This window comes from Podarcis cretensis (assembly GCF_951804945.1).
Source record: "Podarcis cretensis genome assembly, chromosome: 4".
Taxonomy (NCBI): domain Eukaryota; kingdom Metazoa; phylum Chordata; class Lepidosauria; order Squamata; family Lacertidae; genus Podarcis; species Podarcis cretensis.
The window spans coordinates 80317351-80332689 of NC_137173.1; the positions used below are offsets into that span (position 1 = coordinate 80317351).

The 15339-nt window shown below is 43.5% G+C and overlaps 1 protein-coding gene across 1 annotated transcript in view; it reads left to right on the top strand.

Annotated features, from left to right (window-relative positions):
* Nucleotides 1-15339, top strand: part of RASA3 (RAS p21 protein activator 3) — a 123273-nt gene that overhangs the window by 62563 nt on the left and 45371 nt on the right. The window contains exon 5 of the mRNA XM_079972572.1: nt 12078-12154. Coding sequence (XP_079828698.1) covers nt 12078-12154 — 77 coding nt within the window. The remainder of the gene's footprint in view (nt 1-12077; nt 12155-15339) is intronic.

Consider the following 15339-nt stretch of genomic DNA (forward strand, 5'->3'; position numbering starts at 1 on the left):
TCCAGGACAGACAGCAGCCTCCTCAAGTCCCAGATCTGGGAACTACCTACCCACAGGGCCTTTGTCTTATCAGGATTCACTCTCACCAAACCAAGCATTGGTTCAAGACCTACACAGCCTCGTCCGACTCTGTACAGAGAAATAGAGCCGGATATAACTGGTACACTGATGACCTCTCACTCCAAAGCCTGTAATGACTGGTCCGTCAGTTCCATATTATAGATGCTAAACACTGTTGGGGACAGAATTAAACCACAGTGGCACTCTGCAGCCAAAAGGTCAAGAGACTGAGCAGGCATTGCCCAATGCCATCTTCTGGAAGTGTCGTTTTAGGTTGGAGTACAACCAGAGCAACACAGTGGTCCCTGCTCAAAATTGCAAGAACCTCTCTAGAAGCTGAAATTTTGAGGGGAAGTTGTAGGGAACTCCCCTCTTCCCCCTTATGTTACTCTTAAAGTGCCATGTTTATTGGTGGCATTATGTAAATGAGTAACTACTAATCAGCTATGTAGGTTACTTGTTCAAAAAGGCTGTGAAAAGTGTGTGAGGGGGTAATTAGTGGTCTAAACCACTGAGCCTCTTGGGCTTGCCAATCAAAAGGTTGGTGGTTCAAATCCCCGCAACGGAGTGCTCTGTCCCAGCTTCTGCCAACCTAGCAGTTTGAAAGCACGCCAGTGCAAGGAGATAAATAGGTACCACTGTGGCGGGAAAGTAAATGGCGTTTCCGTGTGCTCTGGTTTCCATCACGGTGTTCTATTGCACCAGAAGCAGTTTAGTCATGCTGGTCACATGACCCAGAAAGCTGTCTGTGGACAAACGCCTTCTCCCTCGGCCTGAAAGCGAGATGAGCGCCGTACCCCATAGTCGCCTTTGACTGGACTTAACTGTCCAGGGGTCCTTTACCTTTACCTTTTTTCAGTGCACATGAAATGATACTGGATATTGGCCTCAGATAATTTTAAGAGCAGTAGTTAAACACACACATGCTCATGCACGGGCACACACAGAGACCCAGACAGTGCTAATGTTTGCTTCCTGTGGGAAATGCAGATTTCTCTTTATCATGTGGAGTGAGCCAATATTTATACAGCCCATGTCACTGTTGATATTTGCTGTACCATCTCAACATATTGAAGCTGTGGGAATTGTTTGTCCAGTGTTACTTTCCAGGAGACCGCTGGCTATTTATAACTCAAGCTCTTGTGTCTTGTCACAAATGTCTTGTGTTTAAAATTCTAGTTAGGCTCCAAATCCTAATTATAAACGCAGTACTATTTCTGTGCTGTTTATCACTTCCTCTATTTTTTGCTTTGTAAAAGCCCAACTTCTTGAAGCTACATTTGGAGCTCAGTGATAAGCATTTACTTCGAGTGGAATAGTTTGTTCAGTGTTCTTGTCCATTATGTGTAAAGTGTGCTGGCCTATTTTCCTAACAGAAAAGTACAACTTTCTAATACTGTTGAGTGGGATGCTTAAAGCAGGAGAAGATATATACTAAAATAAAATGCTAAATTTATATTTTCCTAAGAGTTTTTTTTTTTGTAAAGTAAATCTCATTCATGCAGTTGTGACGATTTGGTATCTATACCAAAGCAACAGCGCTGTGCGACATTGTTGTTGTTTAGTTGTTTAGTCGTGTCCGACTCTTCATGACCCCATGGACCAGAGCACACCAGGCACTCCTGTCTTCCACTGCCTCCCGCAGTTTAGTCAAACTCATGTTGGTAGCTTTGGGAACACTATCCAACCATCTCGCCCTCTGTCGTCCCCTTCTCCTTGTGCCCTCCATCTTTCCCAACATCAGGGTCTTTTCCAGGGAGTCTTCTCTTCTCATGAGGTGGCCAATGTATTGGAGCCTCAGCTTCAGGATCTGTCCTTCCGGTGAGCACTCAGGGCTGATTTCCTTCAGAATGGATAGGTTTGATCTTCTTGCAGTCCATGGGACTCTCAAGAGTCTCCTCCAGCACCAAGTGCGACATTACTAGGACTCTGGGTTGACTGGATGCTTTAAGGGCTGAGCTGCAGGCAGCTGAAACAAAGTTGAGCCAAGTACTGGCAAGAAGACTTGGGGGGTTTCTAACAAGTTCCAAGCACAGTTTGTCAGAAGATCAAAGCATAGGGAGGACCATATTGTCCCACTGGTTCCTTCTTCATTGCAAAGGCTCTAAAAGGGGGGGGGAGCAGGTGAAGGACAAGAGGGTGCTTAAACCTTCCCCTACCAGCTGCATTCCCCTGAAATGCCTCACAAGTTGCTTTTTCCCTCATGAGGTTCTGGGCCTGTGTTTGGCAGACAAACTTCTTATGTGGTAGGAAAAAGCTGGAGAAGATTTCCAGGATGTCTGGGTAAGAGTTAGATAACCCTTTCTCCTATCCCTTTTCTGATGTAAATTATCCTCTTCTTTGTCACGTGCAACTGAAGTGGAACAGAGAATTTGTCCCTTGGAATTGCTTCTTAGAATACATTGCCTGGTGTAACCTGCACCTAGAAGCAGGATGCAGGGAAGGGTGGCAGGCAGAAACCAGCAGGCTTAGGTCAGATGCCACAGGAAGGTAAAAGGAACCAAACGCTCTACAAAAGACATATACCTGACCTGGAAGCATTTACAACCACTTCAGAAAGGACCAATGGGCTGCTTGAAAGTGGAACAAACCTTGAGCAAGAGGATTTGCCTCCTCTTCACACACACACCCATCCATTTTGTTCACCACCAGACACTGTGGTGTCACTAATGCCTGCTAAGTATATGATTCTGAAATTAATGCAAGGCCTGCTTGACATTCACTGAAATGATAAAATGGTGCAAACAGAGATTAGCCATCGCTTGGGCTAATTCTTGCCACAGTAATTTTTACCCCCACCAGGATGGCTTCAGAGCTAGCATGTAACATACATCTAAAATTGATAGAGGCAGAATTTAGTGGACTAATGCATGCAGTGTTTTTACTCAGGATTTCAGAACCCTAGGTTTCATATTAAAACATGTTTCAACACTCATGGCAGAAAACAAAAGTTTAAATTGGAACATGCTTTCTTGAAGTGACGGAACAAGGTAATTATGAGTTTCCCTGTAATTTCACATTAAACATTTTTTTAAAAATTATCCCAGTTCCAACTCATGGTAGAGCTGCTGCACCCATGCCCTTTGCTCCTCTTCCATGCTGTGGGATGTCCCTGGCAAATAAAACCAGATTCTGAAAAATCCCCAGATAGGCATTAGTTACACATGAAGTCATGGTTATAAATAGAATAATAGTTGGATGCATGACATGGTAAAAGTCCAGATTGATTAATTGGCAATGAGAAATAACAGATTCTGAACATTTTTTTTTCTTTGAGGCCTGAATTTTGTTGTATACTTTATTGATTTTGGGAGCATTGCTCTCTCCAGTCTGACGTGAGGCAAATAATTTCACTCTCCCGCTTTGAGGTAGCATGAAATCTACTGTTGTGAAGAGATTCAAACCACCAAAAAGCATACAGTGGTACCTCAGGTTAAGTATTTAATTCGTTCCAGAGGTCCGTACTTAACCTGAAACTGTTCTTAACCTGAAGCACCACTTTAGCTAATGGGGCCTCCTGCTGCTGCCATACCACCAGGATGCTTCTCATCCTGAAGCAAAGTTCTTAACCTGAAGCACTATTTCTGGGTTAGCAGAGTCTTTAACCTGAAGCGTATGTAACCTGAAGCGTATGTAACCCGAGGTACCACTGTATTTAGTTGAACAGGAGGAAAGACCTAGGGCAAAAAAAAGCCTTACCCAGATTGAAAGCAGTAGATGAAACTGCTAGTTTAAAACAGTTCAAAAGCTGGCCCTCTCAATTTTTGCATTAGGTCATCCCTGCCAGGGACAGAGAGGAATGTGGAGGCTCCCCATAAGAGTTGGTAGAGAACCCCTCTGTTGAGCCACCATTCCTGGACATGCAAAATGAGAGTCAGACCTTTGATTTCATGGCATGATCTTCCACACCTCTCCTAAAGGCCTCTGCAAGTTCTTTCTTGTCTACAGGCCTTGGCACAGAGACTGATCCCAAGGAAAGCAGGAGTAGAGCCATTCGCTGGGACAGAACAATCTTGTGGGTGGTTGGCTGGGACACGTATTCAAATCATTGGTTTGGCCATAGTTCTGCATGCCCAGAAGGGCCTGGCAGGGGATGGGAAGGCTCGGAAGCAGCTCCAAAGAAGTTAACGACAACATTCAGCAAGCCTTTTGCCTTATTTTCTTTAATGTTGTATATGCAACTCTCCTAGGAAACTACCCTATCAAAACAAGGTTCTGTAGCTTGCATGCTTTGGTGTTAAAATGTGCACATCTATGTTACTTTGATTATAGTCTATATCTCTGATTTGTATCTCATGTAGTCTCGCTTGTATGCTAAGAAATAACTGAAAACGGTGAGGGCTGTTTTAACGGAGAAATTATTTGGATCCTTTGCAGAATGGTGTGTTTAGGACCATTGTAAACTGTTTTTTGAAAAAATACATAGTGTCGGTATTGTTCAGTAGTTGCCGTAATAAGGCTTGTTCAGCTTATTTACATGTATCTAGCAGAGAGCTTATTTGAACCGAGTTAATCATTTGCAAGATCAGAAAGGCCTTGTTGACTATAATGTAACCACAGATGATGTGAAAGTGAAAAAAGCTATTTCCGGGCCCCCCGGCCGTTACCCAACCAGGAAACAAAAGGGTGTAACCACTTTATCTAACAAACAATAGTTTTCATGTCTCTTGCTTTGTTAGTAGTAGGGTGTTAAGTGTGCATGTATCGTGGGCAAGAAAGTTTCTGAGATGTTGAAAACTAATGCAGTTTTTGAGTCTGGCATTTCAGTTTGGGATGCAGCTTTTCATGCTATAAGCTAATGCATTCCTGTTTACTCAGTGCTGATCCTCTTTAACCCAAACAATTATGGGGCAATTCATATTAGCAGTAATGTTGGGAGGCTCTTTTTTAGCTTCAGTCAGGAATTGAACCCACTGCAACAAGTGTTGAGGGGATGACCTAAGTCCTGGTAGGTGATTTTCCTAGCTTGTGTGTCCCACTAGGGTCTGGCAAAGGAGGGAACTGCAAGGTGACTGCAACACCAGATAAGCAAACCTCCATGCTCCAGTTGACCAGAGCAGTCAGCTGATAACTCCCTGACCCCTATCTGGATTAGGCTTCCTGCTGGTCTGTGGAACAAAGAATTTAGTCTTGCTGCTTTCAGATTTCCTTCTGCCCCCTGCCTTTCCTCCTCTCACCCAGCAGTCAGGTCCTGACACCTTCGTCTTCCCAAACTGTACAATGGGGCTGTAACTTGCATAAAGCAAAAGAGGACTATTGGTGTTGCCTGTTGGCTACCTCCTGCTCCCCATTGTGGTTTTAGTAGTTTTCCTCCTTACCCAGACTCCCATGCTTGAGCCAAGAGACAGGCAGATATTAATGGTGGAATGAATAATATGGAAGGTGCTGCCAGAGTTGTCTCTATGCCCTATCTGCACTTTACATATAAAGCAGTATCCTACCACTTTAAACAGCCATGGTTTCCCCCCCAAGGAATTCTGGGAGCGGTAGTTCATTAAGGGTCTTGAGAGTTTTTAGGACACCCCTGTTACCCTCCCAAGCTACAATTCCCAGAGTTCCTAGGAAGAAGGGGATAAACTCTTAAACTGGTAATTATAGCTTTGTGAGGGGAAGAGGGGTCTCCTAAAAGCTCTCAGACCCTTAACAAACTACAGTTCCCAAGAATCTTGCGGGGAGCCATGACAGTTTAAAGTGGTATAATACCACTTTAAATATATAGTGAAGATGGAACCTATTACTGTTCTGACTGAGGTGAATGGGATTAAAAAGCTCACATAAGGGGAAGTAGCATAGATTCCTAACTGGAAGGGCATGGAAATGGGGGTGGGCATGCTAAGATGCAGATGAAAAGATATTGGGAGAAGGGAGGCCCTTGACCTATCTCTACTCTCCAGTGAGCAATCTGATGGCTCATTGTGTGTTTTCTCTTAGGAAGCATCTTGGGAGTCTTGCCATTTTTTTACTCAGGGTCAAGAGAGAGCAACTTCTTCTTCCTCCTCCTCCTCCTCCTCTTCTTCTTCCTTCATATTGCACCCCACATAGTATTGTATACAGTGGTACCTTGGGTTACATACGCTTCAGGTTACATACGCTTCAGGTTACAGACTCCGCTAACCCAGAAATAGTACCTCAGGTTAAGAACTTTGCTTCAGGATGAGAACAGAAATCATGCTCCGGCGGTGCAGCAGCAGCGGGAGGCCCCATTAGCTAAAGTGGTGCTTCAGGTTAAGAACAGTTTCAGGTTAAGAACGGACCTCTGGAACGAATTAAGTACTTAACCCAAGGTACCACTGTAGTTGGAAGAGAACCCTAAGGATCATCTACTCCAACCCTGTGGAATGCAGAAATCTCAACCCACCAAGTATTTGAAGGCAGGTGCCTCACAAAATCTTCTACTGAGACATTAATCGCTCCCTCCCTTGTAAGAGTGGAGTCCAAGGCCTTAGCTGGTGCCAACAGTTCACTGCTTGAACTGCTATGTGTAGTTTCTTTGAACCAACAGTTTACAAACGAACTTCAACAGTTGTCGTAGACCACAACTGAGATGATTGCCCCATGTCACTGCAGTATCTTTGTATGTCAATGCAGTGCCATGGCCCAAAGGAAACTCTCCTTTAACCACACAGCAATCGTCAGCTAAAGGCTAAACTGGAAGGGGGGGGGGAGTTTTATAATTTCTGTGGCTCAACACAACAACTGTTGGATGAGAAAGATGCTGTTTGCAAGTCTAGTAACCGGATACATAGCCCTCCAACATTTCAGATGAAAATAACCACCCTATTTTCATACTTTCTGAGCCCCACCCTCTCCACAATTACACACCACTCGAAGGCTATTTACCACCTAGTTCTGTTCTGGGTCCATTTATTCAGCAGCACTCATGTGGCTTTGCAATGAGCACCTAGGATCAAAAATGGCATGTGAATATTCTTGGTTTCCTCCAGGTTAAAAGACTTGCTGTAGGTTCCAGGATCACCAAAATCCTTGAGCCATCACTGAGCTGGATTGACAAAGCTTCTCCACTACTCTTGAGTTGCTGCAATGCCAAGGCAGATGTGGGGGAAAGGAGAATTATACTGGAATTCAACAAAGTCTCCTATTATATTATTGTGGAGAAGCTAGTAAAATGTGGGCTATATGATGTTATTGCTAGGTAGATTTGTTGCTGTTTGACTGACCAAACCTAAAGAGTACTCCCCAATGCTTACTCATCAACCTGGGAAAGTGACTAGTGTTCAACATCTTTATAAAAGACTTGGATGAAGGAATTGAGGGGATGCTCATCAAATTGCAGGCAACACCAAACTGGGAGGGGCAGCTCTAATACCTCAGAAGATAGATTGAATCATGATTCATGAACAGACTGGAGAACTGGCCTGAACTTAACAAAATGAATTTCAATAAGGACAAATGTAAAGTTCTGCACTTAGGCAGGAATAATCAGGTGTACATATGGGAGACACCTGGCTTGCCAGCACATATTAAAAAAGATCTAGGGGGTCTTAGTAGACCACATGAGTCAGCATTGTGATGCAGCAAGGGAAGAACGCTAGTGCCCCTCTAAGCTGCATCAGCAGAAGTATAGTGCCCAGTTAACGGGAAGTAATAGTGCCACTCTCTTCTGCCTTGGCCAGTCTCCACCTGGAATACTGTGTCCAGGTTTGGGCACCACAGTGTAAGACGGATATCAACAAGCTGGAATGTGTGCAGAGGAGGGCAACCAAGATGATCAAGGGCCTGGAAACCAAGCCTTATGAGGAACTGTTGAGAGAGTTGGATATGTTTAGCCTGGAGAAGAGAAGACTGAGGTGATACGAGAGCTATCCTCAAATATCGAAAGGGCTGCTAGATGGAAGCTGGATCAAACTTGCTTTCTGGTGCTCCAGAGGGCAGGACCCGAACCAGTGGATTCAAGTTACAAAAAAGGAGGTGAGAGAAACGAAATTCATTGCACTATGCAATGTAACCTATATTTTTCACGTGTCTTCAGGAACAAGAAAACCACGCAGCGCCTTATTTCATGGATTCGTGGTAGCAGTTGCATCATTGCAATAATGTCAGTAAAAATCAGTAGTACAGCTAATCCAAGCTCTTGAGGTTACTGTATCACAAGGCAGTAGTCATGAGGAAGAGTTTGCAGTACATGTGTAAAATTATCATTGTGCTTCCTTTCCTCTTCCATACTTTCTTTAAACAACGCACCCCCTGTCATTTATTTGGAACAGGGGGTCGTCTAGTGTGTGCTTGCCTGGCTACGACAGTCAGTTCCTGGTTTTGCCCGGGGAGACTAATCACATGTGTTTCCAGACAACACCTATTGGTTTCTTCACTTATTGTAATGCCCTTAAAATAAATAAATGCCGAGCCTACCATAGCTTGAAGAGTCATTGATTTATCAGGGGCTCTGGCTGGTGGCAGGAATGAGGATGTAAGGTGTGGTTTTTTTTGTGACTTCTCCCTTTCTCTTCCAGCACCTCATGTCACCTCCCACACTGTTCTGGAAGGTTCCCCAACTCTTCAGAACAGACTTTAAAGAAACGGGGGGCTGAAGGGGGAAATCAGCGAAAAATGGTTGTCTTCTGTTTCTGTGGATCCAAATCATTGTATGCATTTGATCCAGTCAGAATAGAATAGAATAAATGAACTATCCCAGACCTTGTGGTCTTCATCAGAGGCCCTTCTCTGTGTGTCCCACCTGAGGGAGGTGTGGAGGCTAGTCACATGAGAACAGGCTTTTTCATCGGTGGCTTTCCTTAGGGAGATGCACCTGTCACCACCTTTGTCTGTCTTCAGGCACATTTTGTTTACCCAGGCCTTTGGCTAATTAACATTGCCTCCTCAAGTAGTGAGTGGTCTTTTAGTGGGGTTGGTAAGACTTGTTCTAATTAACATGTTTCTGGATGAGCATTTTATGTATTTTTTAATTGTACATTGCTTTAAATTTTTCTGGACTTGCATATCCTTGATGTGCTGTATGTGAAGTCATTTTGTATAAAGTGGTCGATTAATGTAATGAATAATTTTGACTTGATACATTTTACTTTGCTTTAAGTGTTGTAGATGTAATTTTGTTTAGTTCTTTCCCCTTTACTATCTTAAAGTGTATCTACATTTATATGATTCTGGTCTAGCTGATGACTGTTTATCTAGCTCTACATGTGCTTGAGATTGGGCCGATCAATCCAAAAATACACTTTTCATTTATAAATGTAAACATTTTTGGATGACCTGGTTATGAAGTAAATTTGCAAAGCAATCTGCTGTTCTCTAGTACTCTGGAGGCAGTTTGAATTAGAGCACCCATGAGAAAATTATTTAATGGTCCCTTGTGTTTTCCCTAAGGGCATAATTGTCATGGTTAGGAGCATGCTGTTTACATGGGAGTAGCATTTAGTGCATAACACATTATTGCAACAAGGATGCTTTTAAAGTACAGTAAATCCACACCTGGGTTCTGGAACTGGAAGTAACTGAGTATTTCAAGAATAATTATATTTATTCTTGTGATGCCATAGCACTTCAGTTGCCTTCAAGGGTATTATTATTGCATAAATACACTTGATTCTATTTAGAAAGCTGCAAGAAGGAATCACCACCCCAAGGCACAGTGCTTAGAGCAGTGTTTTTCAAACTTGGGCCCTTGGCTGTTGTTGGACTACAACTCCCATCATCCTTGACCAGTGGTCCTGCTAGCTAGGAATGATTGGAGTTGTAGTCCAACAACAGCTAGGGACCCAAGTTTGAGAAACACTGGATGTGAGAGTATATGCTGACATTATGTGTAACAGTGCACGTGAAAAGCAGTTGCTGTGAGCCTGAAAGACCATAGTTCAGATTCTTAGCCATATACTCCCTAGGTCAGTGGTTCACAGTTGGTTCACGAACTCCAGGGCGACTGCCAACCCACCCAGGGGCTCTGTGGTACCAGTCACATCAATAAAAAAAAACTACCACAGTGATATCAACTTTTTCAAAAGTAGGGGGTCCATGGCTTGGCTTTTGAAAAACAGGGGTTCTGCAGTAGTTAATTAATTGGGAACCACTGCCGTAGGTGACCTTGGGGGGAAACACAATCACTAGCTCTTCCCCACCATATGGAGTTAATAATTAGTGATGCTTGAGGAATTCAGTCCTTGTGTGTTCCAGGGTCAACTGACTTGATCCATGTCTCCCAAAAAAACATGTAGAATGGAACTTGGTTATCCACCAGCTTTCACTCATTCCAGATATTCCAACACAGTTCTTAACTCAAAATAGATATCAAAATAGGTTTAGAAATGTGCATTATAAGAAAATATACAGTTTGAAACAATAATAAGTTCAGAAATGTGCAGTTTGAGAGAAAATACTCTTAAAATGCAAATTTCAATGTAGAAATATTTTTTTGGCTTTTTTAAAAAAAGAATTGCACAGGTAGGCGCAGAAATAGTCTGAAACAGACTTATGAGTGAACACATGCAGAAGCAGAGTGATTTGTGCATCTGTAATGATAAGATTGCCTACCTAACAAGGCTGTGGAATAGATTTCTAAGATGTTGTATGTGAAAGACTTTGTGTGGTGGAAATGCACTGCATAAACGCAAAGCTTTGTTTGAAACTCTCTGCTCAACATGAACATGCCAGCATCTGTGCCTGAACGAAACGCAGCGGTTCAAAACCATACATTATGGTAAGGATGTTTTTGGTTTGCTACCAAAAATAGCCATGTATCAAATTTCTTCTGCTCTTGATACAATGTCTCATTAGGGAACTAAGTCTCTCCATTATACATTTCGCTATCCTTCCTCCTTGTAATAGGCAATCGGAGGAGATGGGAAAGCATGATAATCATTTAATGCATTTCTGTAAATTTGGATGGCAAACTTGACACATGGCTGCCATTTTCAGTTACAATCATGAGTTTTCAATAACGTCTGTTTGGCGCTTCTGGCAACTCTATCATTAACTGATTTTTTTCCGGGTGAACCCGAATCATTTCAGCCCGCATCTGTGTGTGCATGTAGTTGTTGACCTTGAGAACTTGACATATGGCAGCTTTTAAAATTTTATATTTCCTAGTTTGTGTTTGTGGGGGGAATAAGTTCTAGAGCAGGGGTCAGCAAACTTTTTCAGCAGGGGGCTGGTCCACTGTCCCTCAGACCTGATGGGGGGCTGGACTATATTTTGAGGGGGGGGGGAATGAACAAATTCCTATGCCCCACAAATAACCCAGAGATGCATTTTAAATAAAAGCACACATTCTACTCATGTAAAAACACCAGGCAGGCCCCACAAATAACCCAGAGGTGCATTTTAAATAAAAGGACACATTCTACTCATGTAAAAACACACTGATTCCTGGACCGTCCACGGGCCGGATCCGCCCCCCCAGGCCTTAGTTTGCCTACCCATGTTCTAGAGTCTCCAGAAACAGTCTTCTCAAGTGCAATCATATTTTTATTATCTGCTACAATAGCAAGCTTGAACCTTTTCTAGAATAAATCTTCTCGTTCTCTGCTAATCTTAGAACACAGATCTCGACATATAAATGGTATCCTTTAAACGGCATCCTTTGATTTTTCTTCCTTCTAAAAAAGCCCAGTTGCTTTTCCCTCTGACTCATCGTTATATTGGTCTTTTGAAAATCCATTACTGTGACTGGTTCTATAGTTACAATCTACTGCGTAGCATTTCCATGTGCTCAGGCCTCATGTGCCAATTATTTGGACTGGGGCAAATGCATCGAAACAAGACTCTGCTTCATTCCAGACATGGATCTGCGTCAGATCAGCAAAGTTGTGAAATTACGACTAATACAGTAAATCAAATATAGCATGCTGCATATAGGAATAACACAGAGTGCCTGTCTGCGTAGCTGTCACAATATCCTCTGCTCACCAACACAAGGCATATATGCTGTGTATATTATGAGACTCATGAAGGAAACTTACTTGGTAACAGTTAACAATGCCTGGTTGTTTTAAGAATTACATTAACGATATGCTATTTCCATAATGCTTTGCTATTTTTTATTTCAGGGCAAAGTCCATTTAGAACTGAGGCTGAGTGAAGTCATAACAGACACTGGGGTCATTTGCCATAAGCTTGCTACACGGTAAGACTGGTATTGATCCATATCTAGAATTTTGTAATATTAATTACAACAACTGTGAACTTATGCGAGTTTATTGCATGTAAAATATAAATAGGAATATTGGACCTGAAGACTCTACTTCTGTGATCTCAATAGGGCTTTCATCTAGTCTTTCTGTGAACAGCAGGCCCATTGCAACACACAGAAAACGGAGGGGAGGGACCATGTTGCGGGTAGAGACCTGGGACCTCCCAGTGACCCGGCTGTGGGTAGAGGGATGCTGCCCATGTCATTAGGACTCCCAGCCACTGCGTCCCTCCCCCCCCCCCGGCTGACCAATCAGGTTAGCCGGGGTGGCGGCCACGTGGCGTTTAAACTGCAGCGCGGCTGGGGAGGGCAATCTCCATTCATCTACGTATTTTTCGCTCTATTGGACGCAGTTTTTCCCCTCCAAAAATTGAGGGGAAATGAGTGTGTGTGTCCTATGGAGCGAATGCAGGCTTGTGCCATAGCCGCGCGCAACCCCTCCGGCAGGGAGAGGCTGAACAGGGCTATGGCTTCTTTAGCTCCACGCAGCCTCTCCCGGCAGGAAGAGGCTGCAGGGGCTAAAGAGGAAGCCCAAACAGCGAGCGGGATCCATCCCGTTCGCTGCCTTGGCTTGTTCCATAGCTGCGCGCAACCCCTCTGGCAAGGAGAGGCTGCATGGGGCTAAAGGGGAAGCCAAAACAGCGAGCGGGATCCATCCCGCTTGCTGCCTTGGCTTCTTCCATAGCTGCGTGCAACCCCTCCAGCAAGGAGAGGCTGCACGGGGCTATGGCTTCTTTAGCCCTGCGCAGCGTCTCCCGGCAAGGAGAGGTTGCGCGGGGCTAAAGAGGAAGCCAAAACAGCGAGCGGGATCTATCCTGCTTGCTGCCTTGGCTCGTGCCATAGCCGCGCGCAACCCCTCCGGCAGGGAGAGGTTGTGCGCAGCCTGTACGCTGCTCTTTGGGGCTGGGGGGGAGATTTTTTTTCTTGATCCCACCCCCTAAAAACTGGGTGCGCTCTATGGTCCGGTGCGCCCTATGGTGCGAAAAATACGGTACTTTGTCGGATCTGCAAGCTGCTGCTTCAGCCACCTCTGAGAACTTGCTAATGCCTTTAGACTTCTGTGGCGTCAGCACTTGCTTCAGCTTGCTTCAACAGTGAGCAACAGAGAGGCTACAGGGCATGATCAGTCTGCATTGGAAGACTGGACAGCCAGGGATCTGGTATTGTTGTGGTGTGTGTGAGGTGTGCTTGCTGGGGTGGTTGTTGTGAGACTGGCAAGAAACCATCTACTGCATGACCGCCACAGTTTGGGCTAGCTAAAAGGACATCTTTGAAAAACCTGTCCGCTGCTCATGAACTTTCTTCATACATTATATTTTGCAGGGATATATTTTAAGTTTACAAACTTTTAAAAGTCAACTTAAATTACCTGCATCAATTCTAGATGCCATGCAGATTTTACAACCTGCAATAGATGGAAGATACCCTTGAACCTGTCATATTAACATGTACACACTTCACTATAAACTGAGTAGTGATGCAACTTAGCACAAACAACACTATTGCAAAGGAATATTAACTGCCAGTGTTCCCATGACCTAATTTACTGTACGTTTAAAAACACTGAGGACATACAGAGCCTGTCTGCAGTGTTGAAAATGGGACAAATTGACCATAACTGCAATCACAGACATATATATTTTTTTAAATCACAGACAATATAAACTCAAAAGTGTTAATTGAGCTAATCTATTAACTGCATGTTTTAAAAAGTGGATTCATAATATTTCATTTTAAAATGAGTGTTGCCTTCTGCATGCAAAAACCATTGGTACTGCCATAGTTTGAAAACAAGCAATAAGCTTTGTTGCTTCCCAAGAAAGTGGTTTGCCTATGAAAGTTTTGCCTTGCGTTTCTGACAGCTATTGATGCTTGTAAGGATATTTTTACTTGGTCATCTATAGCAAATGTGAGTCATTCTCTTTAGTGACCAGGCAACACAGTTTTTATGACTGGTAGAAAAGTGGCTGTTTTTCACCACTCCCCCTTTTTCTTGAAGGTCACAATGTGTGGAGAATAGCATAAGCATTTATCAGCCGATGAGCTGGCAAGATTTTTGTGAGGTAGTAAGTTTTTGGGACTTATTTGCAAGGTACTAATTCAGATTGGTGAGCAGATTGATTGGCCAACTACAAGGAAAAATGCATGACATTGTTGCTAACCTTATACACTTGAATAATCATAAACTCACACCTTTAAATTCAGATAATCTAGTCTCTAATACAAAAGAATGGAGTCACGAATTATCCTTCATCTCTCTCACTCCCTTTTCCCCCCTTGCTGCTATGTTTAGTTCCCATTGTTTTAATGATGAGCATTTGAAATCTGACAAAAATGAGTTGAAGGTTCTGTTCCGACCCATATTTATGCATCCTTGAAATCTTGGGTACCGTTCACTGGGGATTTTTTGTGTATGAGCCAAATTGGAAGGGGTGCGAGAGCACAGATGTTCCAATGTACTGCTGCTGTTCATTACAGTGAGACTTTGAGTCAGTTTGTTTCTATACCTTTTAATGCTGGAAGTATATCTTAGGCAGGGTTATGAGGTAATCTGTGAATCTGAAGCAGGGGGAAATGTCTGAGATGATCACCACAGATACCTTGAATCCTGAACTAAGGCGCTCTTATCAGTGACTGTGTTAAACAGCCCATTTTTCAGTTCCTCACTAGCTGTCAGGAACAAAGAGATGAGACTCCAGGGCAGCTTCCTTTTCCTGTGGAGGGCCTTTCCGTTCTTTTATTTGATCTTCAGCTGATTTGAGCATTCCTTTCCTGGAGTGAATGGCCTGTAAAGTGGCTCAATGGCCCTTTTGCTTCATATTGTGGGTGTAAAAGTCTAGGAGAGATAATGGGAGCCCAGGGAAGATAAGCTTTAAAAGGCAACTACAACAAGACAGGATATATAATAAGATCAGGACCCCTCAGCACAGCAGTGCAAAGCTGGGGTGGGAAATCTCCAGCTCTCCAGATGTGGACTCCCAGCAGCCCCAGTCAATTTGGGAAGAAAGGGAAGCAAAGATAAGCAAACTTGAATGAGCCGGCATCAGAATGAACTGCAGTGCGGACATGCTCAAATAGCTCCCATCCCACAAGTTTTGATTTTTCCTGCATTGCAGGGC